Below are 19,192 nucleotides of genomic sequence, written 5' to 3' on the forward strand. Positions count from 1 at the left end.
GTGGCAGTGGATAAGACAGACATGATAATCAGCTTTGTGGAATGCACTCGGAAGACTACCAAGTGGTATAAGATCTTTTTCCATCTGATTGACACTACTGTCCTCAATGGCCACATAGTTCACCACCAGATAACAGGTGAGATTATTGAACAAGATTTTTTTTGTAATTGGACATAGTTCAATTCTAAAATTAGTGACTCTCTCACCCACCTCTCCACACCCTCATCCCCCATAGGTGAGGTAATTACCTACCAAAAGTACAGAGAGAACCTCCACTGGGGGCCGTCCTGCTGCAGACAATCCCCTACGCCTCACCGCAAGGCATTCTTTCAAACTGCTGCTCAAGACAGCCGCACACGGAGGCACTGCAAATCTGACTGTCTGGCACCATGAGAAGGAAGCAGAGGTTGTTGACAAAGTACATGTGTTCAGCTTGTGACACACCCCTGTGTGTCGCACCATGCTTTGGGGAGTACCATACACTCAAGCACTATTTAGCACATTTGCAGCAATGACTGACATGCCATGATACTATGACTTTAGGGGTGGATGGGTTGGAATGCAGTTCAAATCACTACATGAAAATTGAAATATGGGTTATGCATATTAATAAGTTGTCAGTCTTTTCTTGTTGTTTTTTCCCCCAAGTTAAACTGTAAAGGAGTGTCTGTTTAAACTATGTTGCTAGCATACAAAAGCTGGCCTCAATCGTCTGCAAGAAAGTTCCAGTTATGATGTTGGCAAATAATGTTCAATGCTGTTTGTGTGTGGTTTCTGAAAGCACAGAATAAAGAGGAATTATTACTAATTACAATACAGCATCAGGATATAACAATTAAAGTAGTAACATAACCCTGCTATAAAAGTAATTAATTGCATTGACAAAATCACAAATATGAATAACAGTAACTGTTGAGCTCCACAAGGAGGCAGGGCCCAGCAGAGCTAAAATACACAGGTCATGGTCATGAGTCCAGGGCAGCTTTAAAAGATACAACACAAGCTAATACTTCTCTGTAAAACACAAGTCAGAGACGTGTGTTTTAACAATGCTTCTGTTGCACAACAGCAGCATTGTTTTACAAAGCTAATAGAAGAATGTAGCTAGTAACATAAGCACAATTGAGTAGAACACCATAAAGGTTAAGAAATTAAGTTCCTTGCGTGTCCGCGGTTATAAAGGAATGCACACATTACATTGTGCTACAGTAAAAGCGACATAACACGATACAAACTATAATGTAATAAGTCACTTACTTTGATAGAAACGCACACATGTCCAAAGTTATTATTTGTAAGGAAAACAACAATGAAGGTAATTCAGCCGGAAAATGCGCCAGGAGGAAAACGTTAGCATTTATTTTCTGATCGGAGATGCTCAAATGTCTGCATACGTGACCAGGGGAAACACTGGGGAAGTGCTTGGGCTCTCATCGAAGAGAGAAGTTTGTCCGGTTCATCGTAGTGCCTCAAACTTAAATTCTCCGACACAGTGAAATGGGATACTTTATGTGAATTAATAAGGAATTGGAACACACCTTAATTCAAACTGTTTGAAAATAATTTGAAATTGACCAGTTGACACAACCCACGCTGCCTGCTAATTATCTATAGGCTAACTGTCCTGTTGCATAACAATCACATTTTGGAACACCAATTACGTTTCCATCCAAAAATTGACATTTTTTTTTGTTTAAAGAAAAATCACGACAGCTGTGATGGAAACAAAGTTTCAGTGTAATTTAAAAAAAATGCCGACAGATCATTTGTTCCTTCGACATTGAGGGATCTTTGTGTCGGTAAAATTAATAACACGGGAAATGCCGGTGAAAATGCCTTTATGTGCAAATATTGATATAATAACCACCATATCTAAGTAAATTTGGAGTCACGAGATGATATGGTGTGTGGTCCTCCCACTACGACTTGAGAAACCATACAGTTTATTAGGCTTCAGATGAAATATGTTGTGAAAGTGCATGGTGATGAGCTTGATGCTGCTTTCCAATAAATAGAGGGTCTTATTCTGTGACATGATGATCGATAATTGACTGCCGTTTGACAAATATATTCGCTGTTATCCATAATCTCATATAGACTAGACAAGCTACATAGCCTACCCGTATTGTATCTGCGAGCTGTTGGCTAGAGCGCAGGTGCCAAGACCAAATTAAACACATTTGCTATTTAACACAACAGTTTATGACAAAACTATCAGTAGAGTTGAAAATGTGACGGAAACACATTGAACTTTATATTTTTATTAGGTACATGAAAACTTGAATCGAAAAAGTACATTTTGGGTGCACTACGTCATCACGCACTGATTTGATGGAAACATTTCTGGTGGGAAAATGTGCACAGTTTTTATGCAGATTTGAGAATATTCGCATGAAAATATGTTGCCAATTGGGATGGAAACCTAGCTAGTGAGTGCATTTTGACATCACGCGCATAACAAAAAAACTCACGCTGGGGGGTTAATGCAGGGTTTGATCTAAATGTCAAAAGCTATTGAGTGAAATTATTTTCTATTCTACAGAGTGGAATGGGTTTTCTGCTGGTGTATCCTGAGGTAGCTCCTCTCTGAGAACCTCTTCCCGCAATGCCTACAGGCGAACGGCCTCTCTCCTGTGTGGACCTTCAGGTGCATCTTCAGGTTGCCAGCCAGGGCGAAGCGCATGTGACACTGGGTACAACTGTAGGGTTTCTCCCCTGTGTGGACCCTCTGGTGCCTCTTCAGGTCACCAGCCTGGGAGAACCTCTTCTCACACTGGGGGCAGCTGAAGGGTTTCTCGCCTGTGTGGACCCTCTGGTGCCTCTTCAGGTCACCAGCCTGGGCGAAGCTCATGTGACACTGGGTACAGCTGAAGGGTTTCACCCCTGTGTGGACTCTCTGGTGGATCTCCACTTTCTGGGGGCAGCTGAAGCCTTTGTTACAGAACATGCAGAGGAACCGTTTCTCTTTACTATTGCCTGATGTGGCTCCCCCTCCCCGAGCCTTGGCACTTTGGTCATTTGAGTTCAATACCTGATCGAAAAGAACGCAGCCTTGTGAATCGGAAGGTGTCGTCGACGTGGACACTGGGTCGCAATCCCTGAATGCGTGTAAAGGGGAGTGGGTGGCGCCATTTAGATTTGTCTCTAAGCTTCCCCTGTAGTCTAAGAAAACTCTGCCCTGTGAGTGTCCGTCTCCTAGGAGACTATCTGCATTCCATGTGGGAGGAGCGTCACCCTCCACTTTCACAGTCACCTCATCTACCACTATAACCTCCCCTTTCTTATCTTGGCTCCCTTCAGAGTATACACTACTACTGCGCCGGTTCCATTCCGCTCTAGACAGATCAGTCTGGGTCTCTAAACCCAAGGGCATGTTGCCAGGGCCCATCTCTGTAGTGTAAGAACAAGATGGATCATTGACAGTCTCTGACGCATCACCCAAGTCCAGATGCGAATGAACCGTCCTCGGGCTTGGGTTACCGTAAAGTAAATACTCTGAGCCGGGAGCAGAACAGCCCAGTGGCCCCTGCCCCAGTCTCTCTGGGTCTGATCTTTGGTCAGATCCTGTGTGTAAGAGCCTTTGTGTTACAGTTAAAGTCTCGGTGTCTGTCTCTGACTTGAGGACGGCGTTCGGCATTCCACTGACCTCCGTGATTCTGCGTTGGGTCCTGGGCTGGGGCGCGGCAGCAGTCACAAGGTCCTCTGTGGCTATAGGTGGCGCCACTCCAGCCGCTGCTCCAGTCTGAATGTCTCTGCTGTGTTGTGGGTCCTCCTCTCCTTCAGTCCTCTCCTGCTTGACCAGAGATGATCCTCCAAGACCTGCAGCCTCTACATCTACAGACTGACACAAGAAGAGAGGAGGTTATTACCGATACATGGGTTGAATTGGATAACAATGTCATAGGGAAGTCTCACAAGCTCTTCTATGGCAGAAAAATAAGGCTGTACATGTAAGCAATGAATAGCTGAGGGGAGCCTTTCTGAAATAAACAGGCCACATTTGATGTACTGTAATTTTTTTATGTCACACTATGACAATAACATGCTGGGTTGAAGTTCCACTCGCCTCAATTGCTATGGTTTGGTCATCTCTCCACATGTTATGTCCCGCTGGCTTCACAAAGCTCCTGTCGCCTCCAGTGAGATGTCCTTCACCTGAGAGTGATTGGGGGAAAGGGGTGGTTAGGTTAGGTAATGCTCACGCTATATTGTACACTATTGACAGACACCGTGTCCCAATACCCAAACTTGTGTCCTAAATAGTAGGCCGTTTGAGTAATGCGAAATTAGAACGTTTTATAGTATGGGAATTTTCTAAAATCGAGTATGCTTTAAATGCCAGGATGTTATACTCATTTCGGCTCTTCATCTTGTAGAATTCGCTGCACACTTTTGAAGAATTTTACAGCCAGAATGCATTGGAAGAGGGGGAATAGTGAAGCTTCTGCGGTGGTTATCTTTGAAAACAGATCTGCTGCCTGCTGTCTGCCGTGCCTTTCAATAGCGTGTGACTGCGGTCCGCAATTCGGGCCGTTCCTGTATGTGGGCATTGCAGGAACCCCCTCCTCCCCTCCCTAGAGCATCCCATTGGTTCCTGCATGACCCCCCCCCCCCATCGAGCTAGCACACAGTGTCGCCCCTGCCACATGCTGTGTACCAGAGTCCTCTTTACTAGCTAGCTAGCATGCAGTGTCCTTCACTCCCGCCTGCCATCACCGTCGTTAACAGAACTGCGCCGGACAGGCCGGGGCGAATGCCCCTGTCTACCGGTGTACTAGCTAGCTACTAGAATTGATAATTGTTAGAACAGTAACGTTACCTACAGGGTTACTTGCTTGCTGTTGAGCAACAACTTCATATTTAACATTAGCCTAGTTAGCTACTTGTTGTATATACCAGGCTTGTGTTCAAACTGTTGCTGGGTCTAATGGCAATACCAGACTTTTAATTCAGTGGCAAACATGGCAATTTGATAAAGTATGTAACAGTCTAGCTACAGTTGAAGTCGGAAGTTTACATACACTTAAGTTGGAGTCATTAAAACTCATTTTTCAACCACTCCACAAATTTCATGTTAACAAACTATAATTTTGGCAAGTCGGTTAGGACATCTACTTGGTGCATGACACAAGTAATTTTTCCAACAATTGTTTACAGACAGATTATTTAACTTACAATTCCAGTGGGTCAGAAGTTTACATACACAACAGGTAGGAAAATTCCAGAAAATGCCATGGCTTTAGAAGCTTCGATAGGCTAATTTGAGTCAATTGGAGGTGTACCTGTAGATGTATTTCAAGGCCTACCTTCAAACTCAGTGCCTCTTTGCTTGACATCATGGGAAAATCAAAATAAAATAACCAAAAGCCAAACATTTTAGACCTCCACAAGTCTGGTTCATCCTTGGGAGCAATTTCCAAACGCCTGAAGTTACAACGTCCATCTGTACAAACAATAGTACGCAAGTAGAAACACCATGGGACCATGCAGCCATCATACCGCTCAGGAAGGGGACTCGTTCTGTCTTCTAGAGATGAAAGTACTTTGGTGCGAAAAGTGCAAATCAATCCCAGAACAACAGCAAAGGACCTTGTGAAGATTCTGGAGGAAACAGGTACAAAAGTATCTATATCCACAGTAAAATGAGTCCTATATCGACATAACCTGAAAGGCAACTCAGCAAGGAAGCCACTGCTCCAAAACCGCCATAAAAAAGCCAGACTACGGTTTGCAACTGCACATGGGGACAAATATTGTACCTTTTTGGAGAAATGTCCTCTGGTCTGATGAAACAAAAATAGAACTGTTTGGCCATAATGACCATCGTAATGTTTGGAGGAAAAAGGGGGACACCATCCCAATCATGAACAATGGGCCAAAATTCACCCAACATATTGTGGGAAGCTTGTGGAAGGCTACCCGAAACATTTGACCCAAGTTAAACAATTTAAAAGGCAATGCTACCAAATACTAATTAAGTGTATGTAAACTTCTGACCCACTGGGATGTGATGAAATAAATCATTCTCTCTACTATTATTCTGACATTTCACATTCTAAAAATAAAGTGGTGATCCTAAGACAGGGAATTTTTACTGGGATTAAATGTCAGGAATTGAGAAAAACCGAGTTTAAATGTATTTGGCTAAAGTGTATGTAAACTTCTGACTTTAACTGTATCTACAGAAAGTTCACAGCTCTACTTTGCTCATGTTTTGGTTAATGTTGTACTTCATCTTATAACTTTTTAGGATCTACGGGCAGGATCACCTGCATGGGTGAATGAAAAGAAAAGTTGGAGAAACATTAGCAAAAATAAATGATACGCCACTGTATGTTATCTTGACTAATTAGGTACCCCTGTTCTCTGAAAGCAACAACACTTTCCCATCTATTTCCTATGCTTCACTGGCACATTCATGTAAACTACCGGTCAAAACTTTTAGAACACCTACTCATTCAAGGGTTTTTCTTAATTTTTTTCCTATTTTCTACATTGTAGAATAATAGTGAAGACAAACTATGAAATAACACATGGAATCATGTAGAAACCAAAAAAGTAGAGGTCGACCGATTAACAATCGGTAATTGGTATTTTTGGCCACCGATTTGCCGTTTTTTTTTGTTTTTTGTTTTGTTTTACACCTTTATTTAACTAGGCAAGTCAGATTAAGAACACATTCTTATTTACAATGACGGCCTAAAAACGGGGGTTAACTGCCTTGTTCAGGGGGGATTCGTTTTTGCAACCTTCGGTTATCAGTCCAACGCTCTAACCACCTGCCTTACATTGCACTCCACAAGGATTAACAGGCTGACTACCTGTAACGCGAAGGCAGCAAGAAGCAAAGGTAAGTTGCTAGCTAGCATTACACTTATAAAAAACTATCATTCTTAACATAATCACTAGTTAAACTAGTAATATCATCAACCATGTGTAGTTATCTAACGTGTCCTGCGTTGCATATGATCGATGCGGTGCCTGTTAATTTTCATTGAATCACAGCCTACTTCGACAAACGGGTGTTGATTTAACAAGCGCATTTGCCAAAAAAGTACTGTCGTTGCACCAATGTACCTAACCATAGACATCAATGCCTAACAGGAATATTTAGACTTGGTCACCCGTTAGATAAAATACGGAACGGTTCCGTATGTCAATGAAAGAAAAAAACTTTTGTTTTCAAGATGATAGTTTCCAGATTTAACCATATTAATGACCCAAGGCTCGTATTTCTGTGTGTTTATTATATTATAATTAAGTCTATGATTTGATAGAGCAGTCTGACTGAGCGGTGGTAGGCAGCAGCAGGCTCGTAAGCATTCATTCAAACAGCCCTTCGCTGTGCGTCAAGCATTGCGCTATTTGACTTCAACCTGGGTGGGTATAATTTGTGGAACGTTCCAACAGGAATCTATTCCAAAAACTTCGTAAATAACAAGGTTTCCAAAAAACAACGCATACAAAGTTGTATAGCGGCAGAATAAGATACCGGGTAGGGAGTGGTCTATTTCATTGCGTTTTTCACTCATCACGTTTATTCCGAAAAATGTCTGTCCTCACATGTCTGTTTGCCTATGGACAAACATTAAGAATAAGCTACGTGTTGAGTTTATGCCTATTCGGCAGCTAGTTAGCTAGGTTTGTATGCGTTGTTGGTTGGCAACCTTTTACTTTACGTTTTTTGGAACAGATTCCTGTTGGAACGTTCCACAAATTATACCCACCACTTCAAGCCTATCAACTCCCAAGATTAGACTGGTGTAACCGATGTGAAATGGCTAGCTAGTTAGCCGGGTGCACGCAAATAGCGTTTCAAACGTCACTCGCTCTGAGACTTGGAGTAGTTTTTTCCCTTCCTCTGCATGGGTAACGCTGCTTCGAGGGTGGCTGTTGTCGATGTGTTCCTGGTTTGAGCCCAGGTAGGAGCGAGGAGAGGGACGGAAGCTATACTGTTACACTGGCAATACTAAAGTGCCTATAAGAACATTCAATAGTCAAAGGTATATTAAATACAAATCGTATAGAGAGAAATAGTCCTATAATTCCTATAATAATATAATAACTACAACCTAAAACTTCTTACCTGGGAATATTGAAGACTCATGTTAAAAGGAACCACTAGCTTTCATATGTTCCCATGTTCTGAGCAAGGCACTTAAACATTAGCTTTCTTACATGGCACATATTGCACTTTTACTTTCTTCTCCAACACTTTGTTTTGCATTATTTAAACCAAATTGAACATGTTTCATTATTTATTTGATGTATTATATTAAGTTAAAATAAGTGTTCATTCAGTATTGTTGTAATTGTCATTATAAAAAAAAACTAGAAAATAACCGACCGATTAATCGGTATCGGCTTTTTGGTCCTCCAATAATCGGTATCGGCGTTGAAAAATCATAATCGGTCGACCTCTACAAAAAAGTGTTAAACAAATCTAAATATATTTTACATTGAGATTCTTCAAAATAGCCAGACAGCTTTGCACTCTTGGCATTCTCTCAACCAGCTTCATGGGGTAGTCACCTGGAATGCATTTCAATTAACAGGTGTGCCTTCTTAAAAGTTAATTTGTGGAATGTCTTTACTTCTTAAGCATTTGAGCCAATCAGTTATGTTGTGACAAGGTAGGGGTGGTATACAGAAGATAGCCCTATTTAGTAAAAGGCCAAGTCCATATTATGGCAAGAACAGCTCAAATAAGCAAAGAGAAATGATAGTCAATCATTACTTTAAGACATGAAGGTCAGTCAATACGGAACATTTCAAGAACTTTGAAAGTTTCTTCAAGTGCAGTCGCAAACACCATCAAGCGCTATGATGAAACTAGCTCTCATTAGGACCACCACAGGAATGGAAGACCCAGAGTTACCTCTGCTGCAGAGGACAAGTTCATTAGAGTTACCAGCCTCAGACATTGCAGCTCAAATAAATGCTTCAGAGTTCAAGTAACAGACACATCTCATCAACTGTCCAGAAGAGAGTGTGTGAATCAGGCCTTCATGGTTAAATTGCTGCAAATAAACCACTACTAAAGGACACCAATAAGAAGAAGAGACTTGCTTGGGCCAAAAAACACGAGCAATGGACATTAGACCGGTGGAAATTTGTCCTTTGGTCTGGAGTCCAAATTTGAGATTTTTGGTTTTAACCGCCGTGTCTTTGTGAGACATGGTGTGGGTGAACAGATGAACTCTGCATGTGTATTTCCCACCATAAAGCATGGAGGAGGTGGTGTTATAGTGTGGGGTGCTTTGCTGGTGACACTGTCAGATTTATTTTGAATTCAACGCACACTTAACCAGCATGGCTACCACAGCATTCTGCAGCAATATGCCATCCCATCTGGTTTGGGCTTAGTGGGACTATCATTTGTTTTTCAACAGGACAAGGGCCCAACACACCTCCAGGCTGTGTAAGGGCTATTTTACCAAGAAGGAGAGTGATGGAGTGCTGCATCAGATGACCTGGCCTCCTCAATCCCCCAACCTCATCCCAAACAATCTCAATTTGGTTGAGTTGGACCACAGAGTGAAGGAAAAGCAGCCAACAAGTGCTCAGCATGTGGGAACTCCAAGACTGTTGGAAAAACATTCCGAGAGAATGCCAAGAGTGTGCAAAGCTGTCATCAAGGCAAAGGGTGGCTACTTTGAAGAATATAAAATGTTGATTTGTTTAACACTTTTTTGGTTAATACATGATTCCATATGTGTTATTTCATAGTTTGTCTCCACTACTATTCTACAATGTAGAAAATAGTAAAAAGAAAAACCCTTGAATGAGTAAGTGTTCTAAAACGTTTTAACGTTAGTGTAAGTGTGAAGACATACATGTTAGAAAGATGCAAGTATTCCAGAGAAATGTATCGCAATTAGCATAATCATTTACAGGGCTTTACATGTAGTATATTTGATGCTGAAAAGCTATCCTTTTCCATATTTTTCCAGGAATATGGAGTCAGTGCTGACTCGGGAGGACACAGTCGCATCCTGGAAGTGGTATTCGGTGATGGATTTGGCGCTAGGGGGTTGCCACACCATCACCCTACCGGTTATCATCTCCTCATCCTCCCTAGGTGTAGCTGTGGGCTCCAGATGTGGATGCTGGAGAAGGTATGGCCATTTGAGGCCATTAATAAGATGTAGTTTTAGGTATTTTGTATCCATTTTATTTCATAGCTATTATTTATTAATTTTGTACTGTTTTTGGTGAAATCTTTTTTTAAACCCAAAGTGAATCTCTGTTCTCATTGAAGTGTTTCTTGTTTATATGATTCACATAGAACTGTGTTAGATCTGTCACTCATTGAAAGCAAGTCTAAGAAGCGGTAGATTTGTTTTATGTGTGCTATTTCTATGCTTCCCATTCTTAAGTTTAGTTTTTGCGTCTTTTGCTTTAAAACAGCTGAAAATACAATATTTCTGGTTATGGAAAAAACATTTAACATCGGTTTAGATGGTATAATGATTCTCCACATAATGAATGCTTGTTTTGTCACAAACTGAAATTGGGCGAACTATTAGAATTTTAGCAACCAGGAAATGGTGGAGCGGTTTCTGCATATTGCACCTTTAATTATCAGCAGATGTCAAACACATGGGAGTCTTCCTCAAAAGTCTGCAGTGAATTCTACTAGATGAAATGCCGACATGAGTATAACATACTAGCATTTGCTGTCCAGTGTAGCTCAGTTGGTAGAACATGGCGCTTGTAACGCACTAGCAGTTCTGCAGGGGGGGGGGGGGGGGGGGGGGGGGGGGGGCAGTGCCCCTGTGACAACAATTTTGGACCCCCTTGTGGCCCCCCTAAATGTGGAGTATGAAATAATTTTTACATACATTTTTGCTATTGTTCTTTTTTTACGTCCGTTATTAGACAGTGGCAACGATGATGATTATGAACATGGTCTTTTGCCTGCTAATGCCTGCAATGCAGTGAAGAAAACGATATGACAACAATAATGTCTAATGTAACTGGCCCCTCTAACAGTACAACTGGCCCCAGCTTGGCCCCCCCAAGTTGAAATGGTCTAGAACCGCCACCGTTGTAATGCCAGGGTTGTGGGTTCGATTCCCACAGGCGTCCAGTACAAAAAAAGTATGAATAAGTATGCACGCACTACTGTAAATCGTCTGCAAAATGGTAAATTTAAATCAAACTCGACTTTTGAAAATGTATATACTAAAAACGTTCTGTTTCCTCATACCTAAAATGACTATTCTGACATGGTCTTTGTGCAAGAGGATGTTGTTATTAATTCTATCCAGGTCTATCCAAGATGGCGTAGCAGTTCAGACGTCCTGTCGTGTCCCGTGTATATATATATATATTTACATATTTTTTCTTCACTTATCTTTTTACATTTTTTTATTCTAAATACTCAACCTCAAAGCACTCTCCTGCAACCCGCCTCATCAATTAAAAAAAAAAAAAAGAAAGTATTATTTACCTCATCTGAATTCCACGACAGAAGCTAGCCAGAGGTTAGCCATTTTCACTGGCTAACGTTGAAGTTCAGCTAGCTACGGTTAGCTGTCCTCAGCTATCCATTAGCTCGAAAAGCTATCGCCAGTTTTTGTACAGCGCGACTCAGACCAGAGCATATCGGACCTATTCTCTCTCCTTTCCTCGATTTCTACCGCAGGCTCTGGACATTTACACCTGGATCTTGCAGCTAACTAGCTGCTACCTGAGTGACTATTGGCAACGTCGGTCTCGGAATTAACACACACTATTACGGAGCTAGCTAGCTAGCCAGCTGAAGAATTCCGTCAGCCACTCGTGGGCTACTCCTGAGCTAGCCAGCTGAAGTGTCTCCTGGGCTACAACTCACCTATCCTGACCCGTTTTACTGCCGATGCGGAGCCCCATTGGGTCTTCACGACTGGATCACCGACGTTATCTGCCCGAGGGAGTTGTCCAACTGGCCCCTCCGTCGCGACGTAACCTGATCGCCCATCTGCGGCCAGCTAATCGTTAGCTGTCTTTTCGGCTGCGATCTGAATAGGTCTGTCGGACACTTTTCTTGGGCCACTATAACTAACTATTTTGCCAACTTGGACAGGTCCCCCCTTCCACACGGAACCCCACTAACCCACAGACGGAAACGCACGAGGCGGCTAAAAACAGACCTCCCTCCCATCTTCCACCAGCTTGCTACCTATGGCCCGGCTAGCTGTCTGATTCTCACTGGACCCTCTGATCACTCGGCTAAGCATGCCTCTCCTTAATGTCAATATGCCTTGTCCATTGCTGTTCTGGTTAGTGTTTATTGGCTTATTTCACTGTAGAGCCTCTAGCCCTGCTCATTATACCTTATCCAACCTCTCAGTTCCTCCACCCACACATGCTATGACATCTTCTGGTTTCAATGATATTTCTAGAGACAATATCTCTCTCATAATCACTAAATGCCTAGGTTTACCTCCTCTGTACTCACATCCCACCATACCTTTGTCTGTACATTATACCTTGAAGCTATTTTATCGCCCCCAGATACCTGCTCCTTTTTCTCTCTATTCTGGACGTCACAGACGACCAATTCTTATAGCTTTTAGCCGTACCCTCATACTTATCCTTCTCTGCTCCGCTGGGGATGTAGAGGTGAATCCAGGCCCTTCAGTGCCTGGCTCCACACCTACTCCCCAGGCGCTCTCTTTTGATGACTTCTGTAACCGTAATAGCCTTGGTTTCATGCATGTTAACATTAGAAGCCTCCTCCCTAAGTTTGTTTTATTCACTGCTTTAGCACACTCTGCCAACCCGGATGTCCTGGCTGTGTCTGAATCTTGGCTTAGGAAGTCCACCAAAAACTGTGAAATCTTCATCCCTAACTACAACGTTTTCAGACAAGATAGAACGACCAAAGGGGGCGGTGTTGCAATCTACTGCAGAGATAGCTTGCAGAGTTCTGTCCTGCTATCCAGGTCTGTACCCAAACAATTTGAACTTCTACTTTTAAAAATCCACCTCTCCAAAAACAAGTCTCTCACCGTTGCCGCCTGCTATAGACCCCCCTCGGCCCCTAGCTGTGCTCTGGACACCATATGTGAACTGATTGCCCCCCATCTATCTTCAGAGCTCGTGCTACTAGGCGACCTAAACTGGGACATGCTTAACACCCCAGCCATTCTACAATCCAAGCTTGATGCCCTCAATCTCACACAAATTATTAATGAACCCACCAGGTACAACCCCAAAGCCGCAAACACTGGCACCCTCATAGATATCATCCTAACCAATGTGCCCTCTAATTACACCTCTGCTGTTTTCAACCAAGATCTCAGCGATCACTGCCTCATTGCCTGCACCCGTAATGGGTCAGCGGTCAAACGACCTCCACTCATCACTGTCAAACGCTCCCTGAAACATTTCAACGAGCAAGCCTTTCTAATCGACCTGGCCCAGGTATCCTGGAAGGATATTGACCTCATCCCGTCAGTAGAGGATGCCTGGTTATTTTTTAAAAATGCCTTCCTCTCCATCTTAAATAAGCATGCCCCTTTCAAGAAATTTAGAACCAGGAACAGATATAGCCCTTGGTTCTCCCCAGACCTGACTGCCCTTAACCAACACAAAAATATCCTGTGGCGTTCTGCATTAGCATCGAACTGCCCCCGCGATATGCAACTTTTTAGGGAAGTTAGAAACCAATACACACAGGCAGTTAGAAACGCCAAGGCTAGCTTTTTCAAACAGAAATTTGCTTCGTGCAACTCCAACTCTAAAAAGTTCTGGGACATTGTAAAGTCCATGGAGAATAAGAACACCTCCTCCCAACTGCCCACTGCACTGAGGATAGGAAACTCTGTCACCACCGATAAGCCCACTATAATTGAGAATTTCAATAAGCATTTTTCTACGGCTGGCCATGCTTTCCACCTAACTACCCCTACTGCATTCAACAGCACTGCACCCCCCACAGCTACTCGCCCAAGCCTCCCCCATTTCTCCTTCTCCCAAATCCATTCAGCTGATGTTCTGAAAGAGCTGCAAAATCTGGACCCCTACAAATCAGCTGGGCTTGACAATCTGGACCCTTTCTTTCTAAAATTATCTGCCGAAATTATTGCAACCCCTATTACTAGCCTGTTCAACCTCTCTTTCGTGTCGTCTGAGATTCCCATAGATTGGAAAGCAGCTGCTGTCATCCCCCTCTTCAAAGGAGGTGACACTCTTGACCCAAGTTGCTACAGACCTATATCCATCCTACCCTGCCTTTCTAAGGTCTTCGAAAGCCAAGTCAACAAACAGATTACCGACTATTTTGAATCCCACCGCACCCTCTCCGCTATGCAATCTGGTTTCAGAGCTGGTCATGGGTGCACCTCAGCCACGCTCAATGTCCTAAACGACATCGTAACCGCCATCGATAAGAAACATTACTGTGCTGCCGTATTCATTGACCTGGCCAAAGCTTTTGACTCTGTTAATCACCACATCCTCATCGGCAGACTTAGTAGCCTTGGTTTCTCAAACGATTGCGTCGCCTGGTTCACCAACTACTTCTCTGACAGAGTTCAGTGTGTCAAATCGGAGGGCCTACTGTCTGGACCTCTGGCAGTCTCTATGGGGGTACCACAGGGTTCAATTCTTGGGCCAACTCTTTTCTCTGTATACATAAATGATGTCGCTCTTGCTGCTGGTGAATCTCTGATCCACCTCTACGCAGACGACACCATTCTGTATACTTCTGGCCCTTCTTTGGACACTGTGTTAACAACCCTCCAGACGAGCTTCAATGCCATTCAACTCTCCTTCCGTGGTCTCCAACTGCTCCTAAACACAAGTAAAACTAAATGTATGCTCTTCAACCGATCGCTGCCTGCACCTGCCCGCCCATCCAGCATCACTTCTCTGGACGGTTCTAACTTAGAATTTGTGGACAACTACAAATACCTAGGTGTCTGGTTAGACTGTAAACTCTCCTTCCAGACTCACATCAATCATCTCCAATCCAAAGTGAAATCTAGAATTGGCTTCCTATTTCGCAACAAAGCATCCTTCACTCATGCTGCCAAACATACCCTCGTAAAACTGACCATCCTACCAATCCTCGACTTCGGCGATGTCATTTACAAAATAGCCTCCAATACCCTACTCAACAAGCTGGATGCAGTCTATCACAGTGCCATCCGTTTTGTCACCAAAGCCCCATATACAACCCACCACTGCGACCTGTATGCTCTCGTTGGCTGGCCTTCACTTCATCATCGTCGCCAAACACATTGGCTCCAGGTCATCTACAAGACCCTGCTAGGTAAAGTCCCCCCTTATCTCCGCTCACTGGTCACCATAGCAGCACCCACCTGTAGCACGCGCTCCAGCAGGTATATCTCTCTGGTCACCCCTAAAGCCAACTCCTCCTTTGGTCGTCTCTCCTTCCAGTTCTCAGCTGCCAATGATTGGAACGAACTACAAAAATCTCTAAAACTGGAAACACTTATCTCCCTCACTAGCTTTAAGCACCAGCTGTCAGAGCAGCTCACAGATCTCTGCACCTGTACATAGCCCATCTTTAATTGAGCCCAAACTACTACCTTTTCCCCTACTGTATTTATTTATTTTATTTATTTTGCTCCTTTGCACCATATTATTTATATTTTAACTTTTAACTTTCTTCAAACTACAAATCTACCATTCCAGTGTTTTTTCTTGCCATACTTTATTTACTTTGCCACCATGGCATTTTTTTGCCTTTACCTCCATTATCTCACATCATTTGCTCACATTGTATATAGTCTTATTTTTTTTCTACTGCATCATTGATTGTATGTTGTTTTACTCCATGTGTAACTCTGTGTTTTTGTATGTTGTCGAACTGCTTTGCTTTATCTTGGCCAGGTCGCAATTGTAAATGAGAACTTGTTCTCAACTTGCCTACCTGGTTAAATAAAGGTGAAATAAATAAATAAAATAAATAAATAAATTTGACCTGCCTGGTAAAATAATTGCGTTTTTTTTTTTGCAAGATCAAAGTAATAAGGGAAATTATTGCACCTATGTGAAATTAGCCACAACTGTGGAATTTGTGGATTGCCTTCAAAATAAAGTCCTCAATTGAAAGTGAAGGAAACGGATACATATGGAAGAATCATGCCATTTGGACTAGCTATTGCTGAACAAGATTGGAATGTTATATAAATTAAACAAAAGACAATAATTAATTTGACACCCCCCCCAAAAAAAAATAATCACTGTGGATGTATTAGACTTGAATTGCATTGGGGGTATAATTATAATTGCACTGAACAGCCTTACCTATGGATTCTGGGTCCATTAAATGGGGTATCAGCCCATTCAGTGATACCCACAAAACACAACTTAAGCCTTTACACACATAATAGTGTCATAGATTTTATTGCGAGACTTTGAAACCACTGAAATGAGCCACATTGCAATATAAAATGTCAATACGTACAATAGGCTTTATAGTGAGGTGATTGTGTCAAACTAACTAATTATCGAATTTATATGACATTCTGACATTGTCAGAATGGAAGAAAAAAAAGAAAAAAGATTGTTGCATGATCTATTCCAAATATGCCATCACTCCATTATTTGTATCCATTTGCATCACTTTCAATGGTGGACTTTTACTTTGAATGCGAAATTAAAGTTCCACTAGAGTGGCTAATCCTTATTGTGGTTAGCTTAACATAGGTCAGTATTGCATACTATTCAAAAACTAACCAAGACACAATTCTGAGTAACACATCTGAACACGTATGCAGAGGAGAACGGTGCAACAGCCCCGCAGCCTCCACCTTCTGGAAATTGTACCTCTTGCCATTCCGCTGTATCGGTCGTGAATCTTGACACTACTGGCGAGGACGCGCTCCCGTATTGTCCTCTCTGCGCGTTCCCGTGCCACCTTCAGTTCCAGTAGCTGTAGTTTCCTCCGCAATCCCCTGTTTTCTTTCTGGCTTTGAGTTATTTCCAAACGAAACACTGCATAGTCGTCGTCTACGAGTTTACAGATCTCTGACACGGCTGCATTCGCTAGAACCTCCATGATGGAGGCTATTTGAGTGTGAAAAACCATACTGTTAGCCATCGTTAGGTTAGCAGCTAGCTAGCGTTACCTAGAATAAACCAAATTCCGTCTCCAACGCGAAGTAAAGATTACCTGAGGTACGTATATGATGCTCGTATTTTGAGTTCCAATGTGTTAATAAACGTCTAAATAACAAAAAATACGCTAACGTGGAAATTGTAGTTGTTCACTGCACTACTTCTGTTTCTTCGGTATCATGGTGTTCGCAAATTGTTTGTGCATGCCGCCACCTACTGTACGGGAGTGGGCGATCACGTTAAATTGAGTGATACAAAAAGGAAGAGGGAAAGGAAAATAATTGTACAACCAAACTAACCCTTCACCTATATACCACTATTTCATAAAAAAAACCCACCACCACCCCAGTCCACTACTTTGACCCTAACTGATCCTACACCAGGCCTACTACTTCGTTCAACACACCTTGTAACTCTCCTGCAGTAAAACCTTGTACACCCAAGTACTTCTTTGCAGCTGCCACCACAACATCTATTTTCTGTGATTTAGGTTCCATTTCTGTGGTACAGTTGATAACCATGGCTATGAATGCTAAGAAGCCAACCTTACTGAAGCACAAATTCGTATCACTGTATTGGCCTAGGCCAACTACTCACCCTTGACCCATTACATTTACATTTACATTTTAGTCATTTAGCAGACGCTCTTATCCAGAGCGACTTACAGTAGTGAATGCATACATTTCATACAATTTCATACATATCATACATTTTTTTCTGTGCTGGCCCCCCGTGGGAATCGAACCCACAACCCTGGCGTTGGAAACACCATGCTCTACCAACTGAGCTACAGGGAACACCCATCATCCTCTACTCTCTTCATTGCCTCAGCATACGACACCTTCTGTTCTACTCTGACAACCTCAACCAGTCTCTCTCGCACTAAGGCACTTCTGATCCCCAGCAACATGGGCACCCCCACAATTGATACTAACGTTCCTTCGGCCCATGCCCTCCTGCTCACTTCTCAGAATCTACCTCCTACACACTGCTGCTGCAACATGACCATAAGCTTGGCATCTGAAACAGTGGGTTCGGCTCAAAAGCTCTCATGGGATAACTGACATATTCTAACATGACTTTGTTAGGTAAAGACTCAAAACTCAAAAGGACAGGCAGTGTCAGCGTAGCACCAAATGGCGGGCATCACAGACAAAGGGAATCTTCCATTTCAGTTTCAACCTCAACACTTAATGCCAACCCAGTAATCACTCCTTTCAAAGGCACCCTACTCCAGAGAGCAAATCAAGTAACAGGTCTTGTTCAGAGGTGCGTTCTGCGAAGCACCCTCTTCCTCAGAAAGGAAGAAACACTGAAAATCATTAAGTCCACTTCGAGCTACCTTCACCGATTTAACAGTACCCAAATCATTTTTCCCCAGCCTGAGACAACATATGGGTCAGCCAAAAGGCAGGGATCCACTTTCTCCAAAAATGTCACTCCCACTGGGACCGAATCATTCTTTGCATGACCATCGGGTGAGGCTTGGACTTGGAGGTCTTCACCACACCTGCCACCTCGCTCTCGTCAGGTTCAATTTCTGAGCCATCAGAAACAGCAGAGTACGGTTTGTACTTCGTGCCATTCTTCCTCAACACATCTTCCAACTACACTCGTCTTTTCTTCCTCGCTGTCCATAACCACATCTCTCTGTTCACCATGCTCATGCCGCACCTTCATCCACTGTATTGTTTGCAGAACCCGCACTGATGGCCTTTCTCCAATACACAACATCTGTTCCTTAGTCCAATTTACGCATCTGGCAATCTCTGGACTCTCCCAATTGGGATTGTTACCTGCTGTAACTTTTGCTTATTTTGCACGTGTTGATATCATTTGACAGCTGACATGACAAGGAATTGCCAAAGAGCCACTATTCACTTCCGTTTACTTATTCTTCAAATTTGTATTGGCCTATTGCACCTAGTGATGTGCATTTCGAACCATTCGTTATTTTTTAACGACTCTTTTAACTGACTCGAGAGTCATGATTTGTTTTTCTGAGTGACTCGTTCATTTGACCGGCTAGTGCTGGTCACAATGAGTTCTACAGTATGATTAATACACGCTACTCTGGCTCAGCGGCTCCAGCGAATTGCAACTGAGAAAATGA

The 19,192-nt window shown here is 42.8% G+C and overlaps 1 protein-coding gene across 1 annotated transcript; it reads right to left on the bottom strand.

The window, feature by feature from the left end:
• Window positions 1–2,245: 2,245 nt before the first annotated feature.
• Window positions 2,246–17,062, bottom strand: LOC115191207 (zinc finger protein 177-like). Its single transcript, XM_029749148.1, has 3 exons — window positions 16,789–17,062; window positions 4,067–4,155; window positions 2,246–3,841 (listed from the first exon to the last, which is right to left on the bottom strand). The coding sequence occupies exons 1-3, from the start codon at window positions 17,060–17,062 to the stop codon at window positions 2,537–2,539; spliced, it is 1,668 nt and encodes a 555-aa protein (XP_029605008.1). The 3' UTR covers window positions 2,246–2,536.
• Window positions 17,063–19,192: the final 2,130 nt, after the last annotated feature.

This window comes from Salmo trutta, chromosome 4 (genome assembly GCF_901001165.1).
Source record: "Salmo trutta chromosome 4, fSalTru1.1, whole genome shotgun sequence".
NCBI classification, from domain to species: Eukaryota; Metazoa; Chordata; class Actinopteri; order Salmoniformes; family Salmonidae; genus Salmo; species Salmo trutta.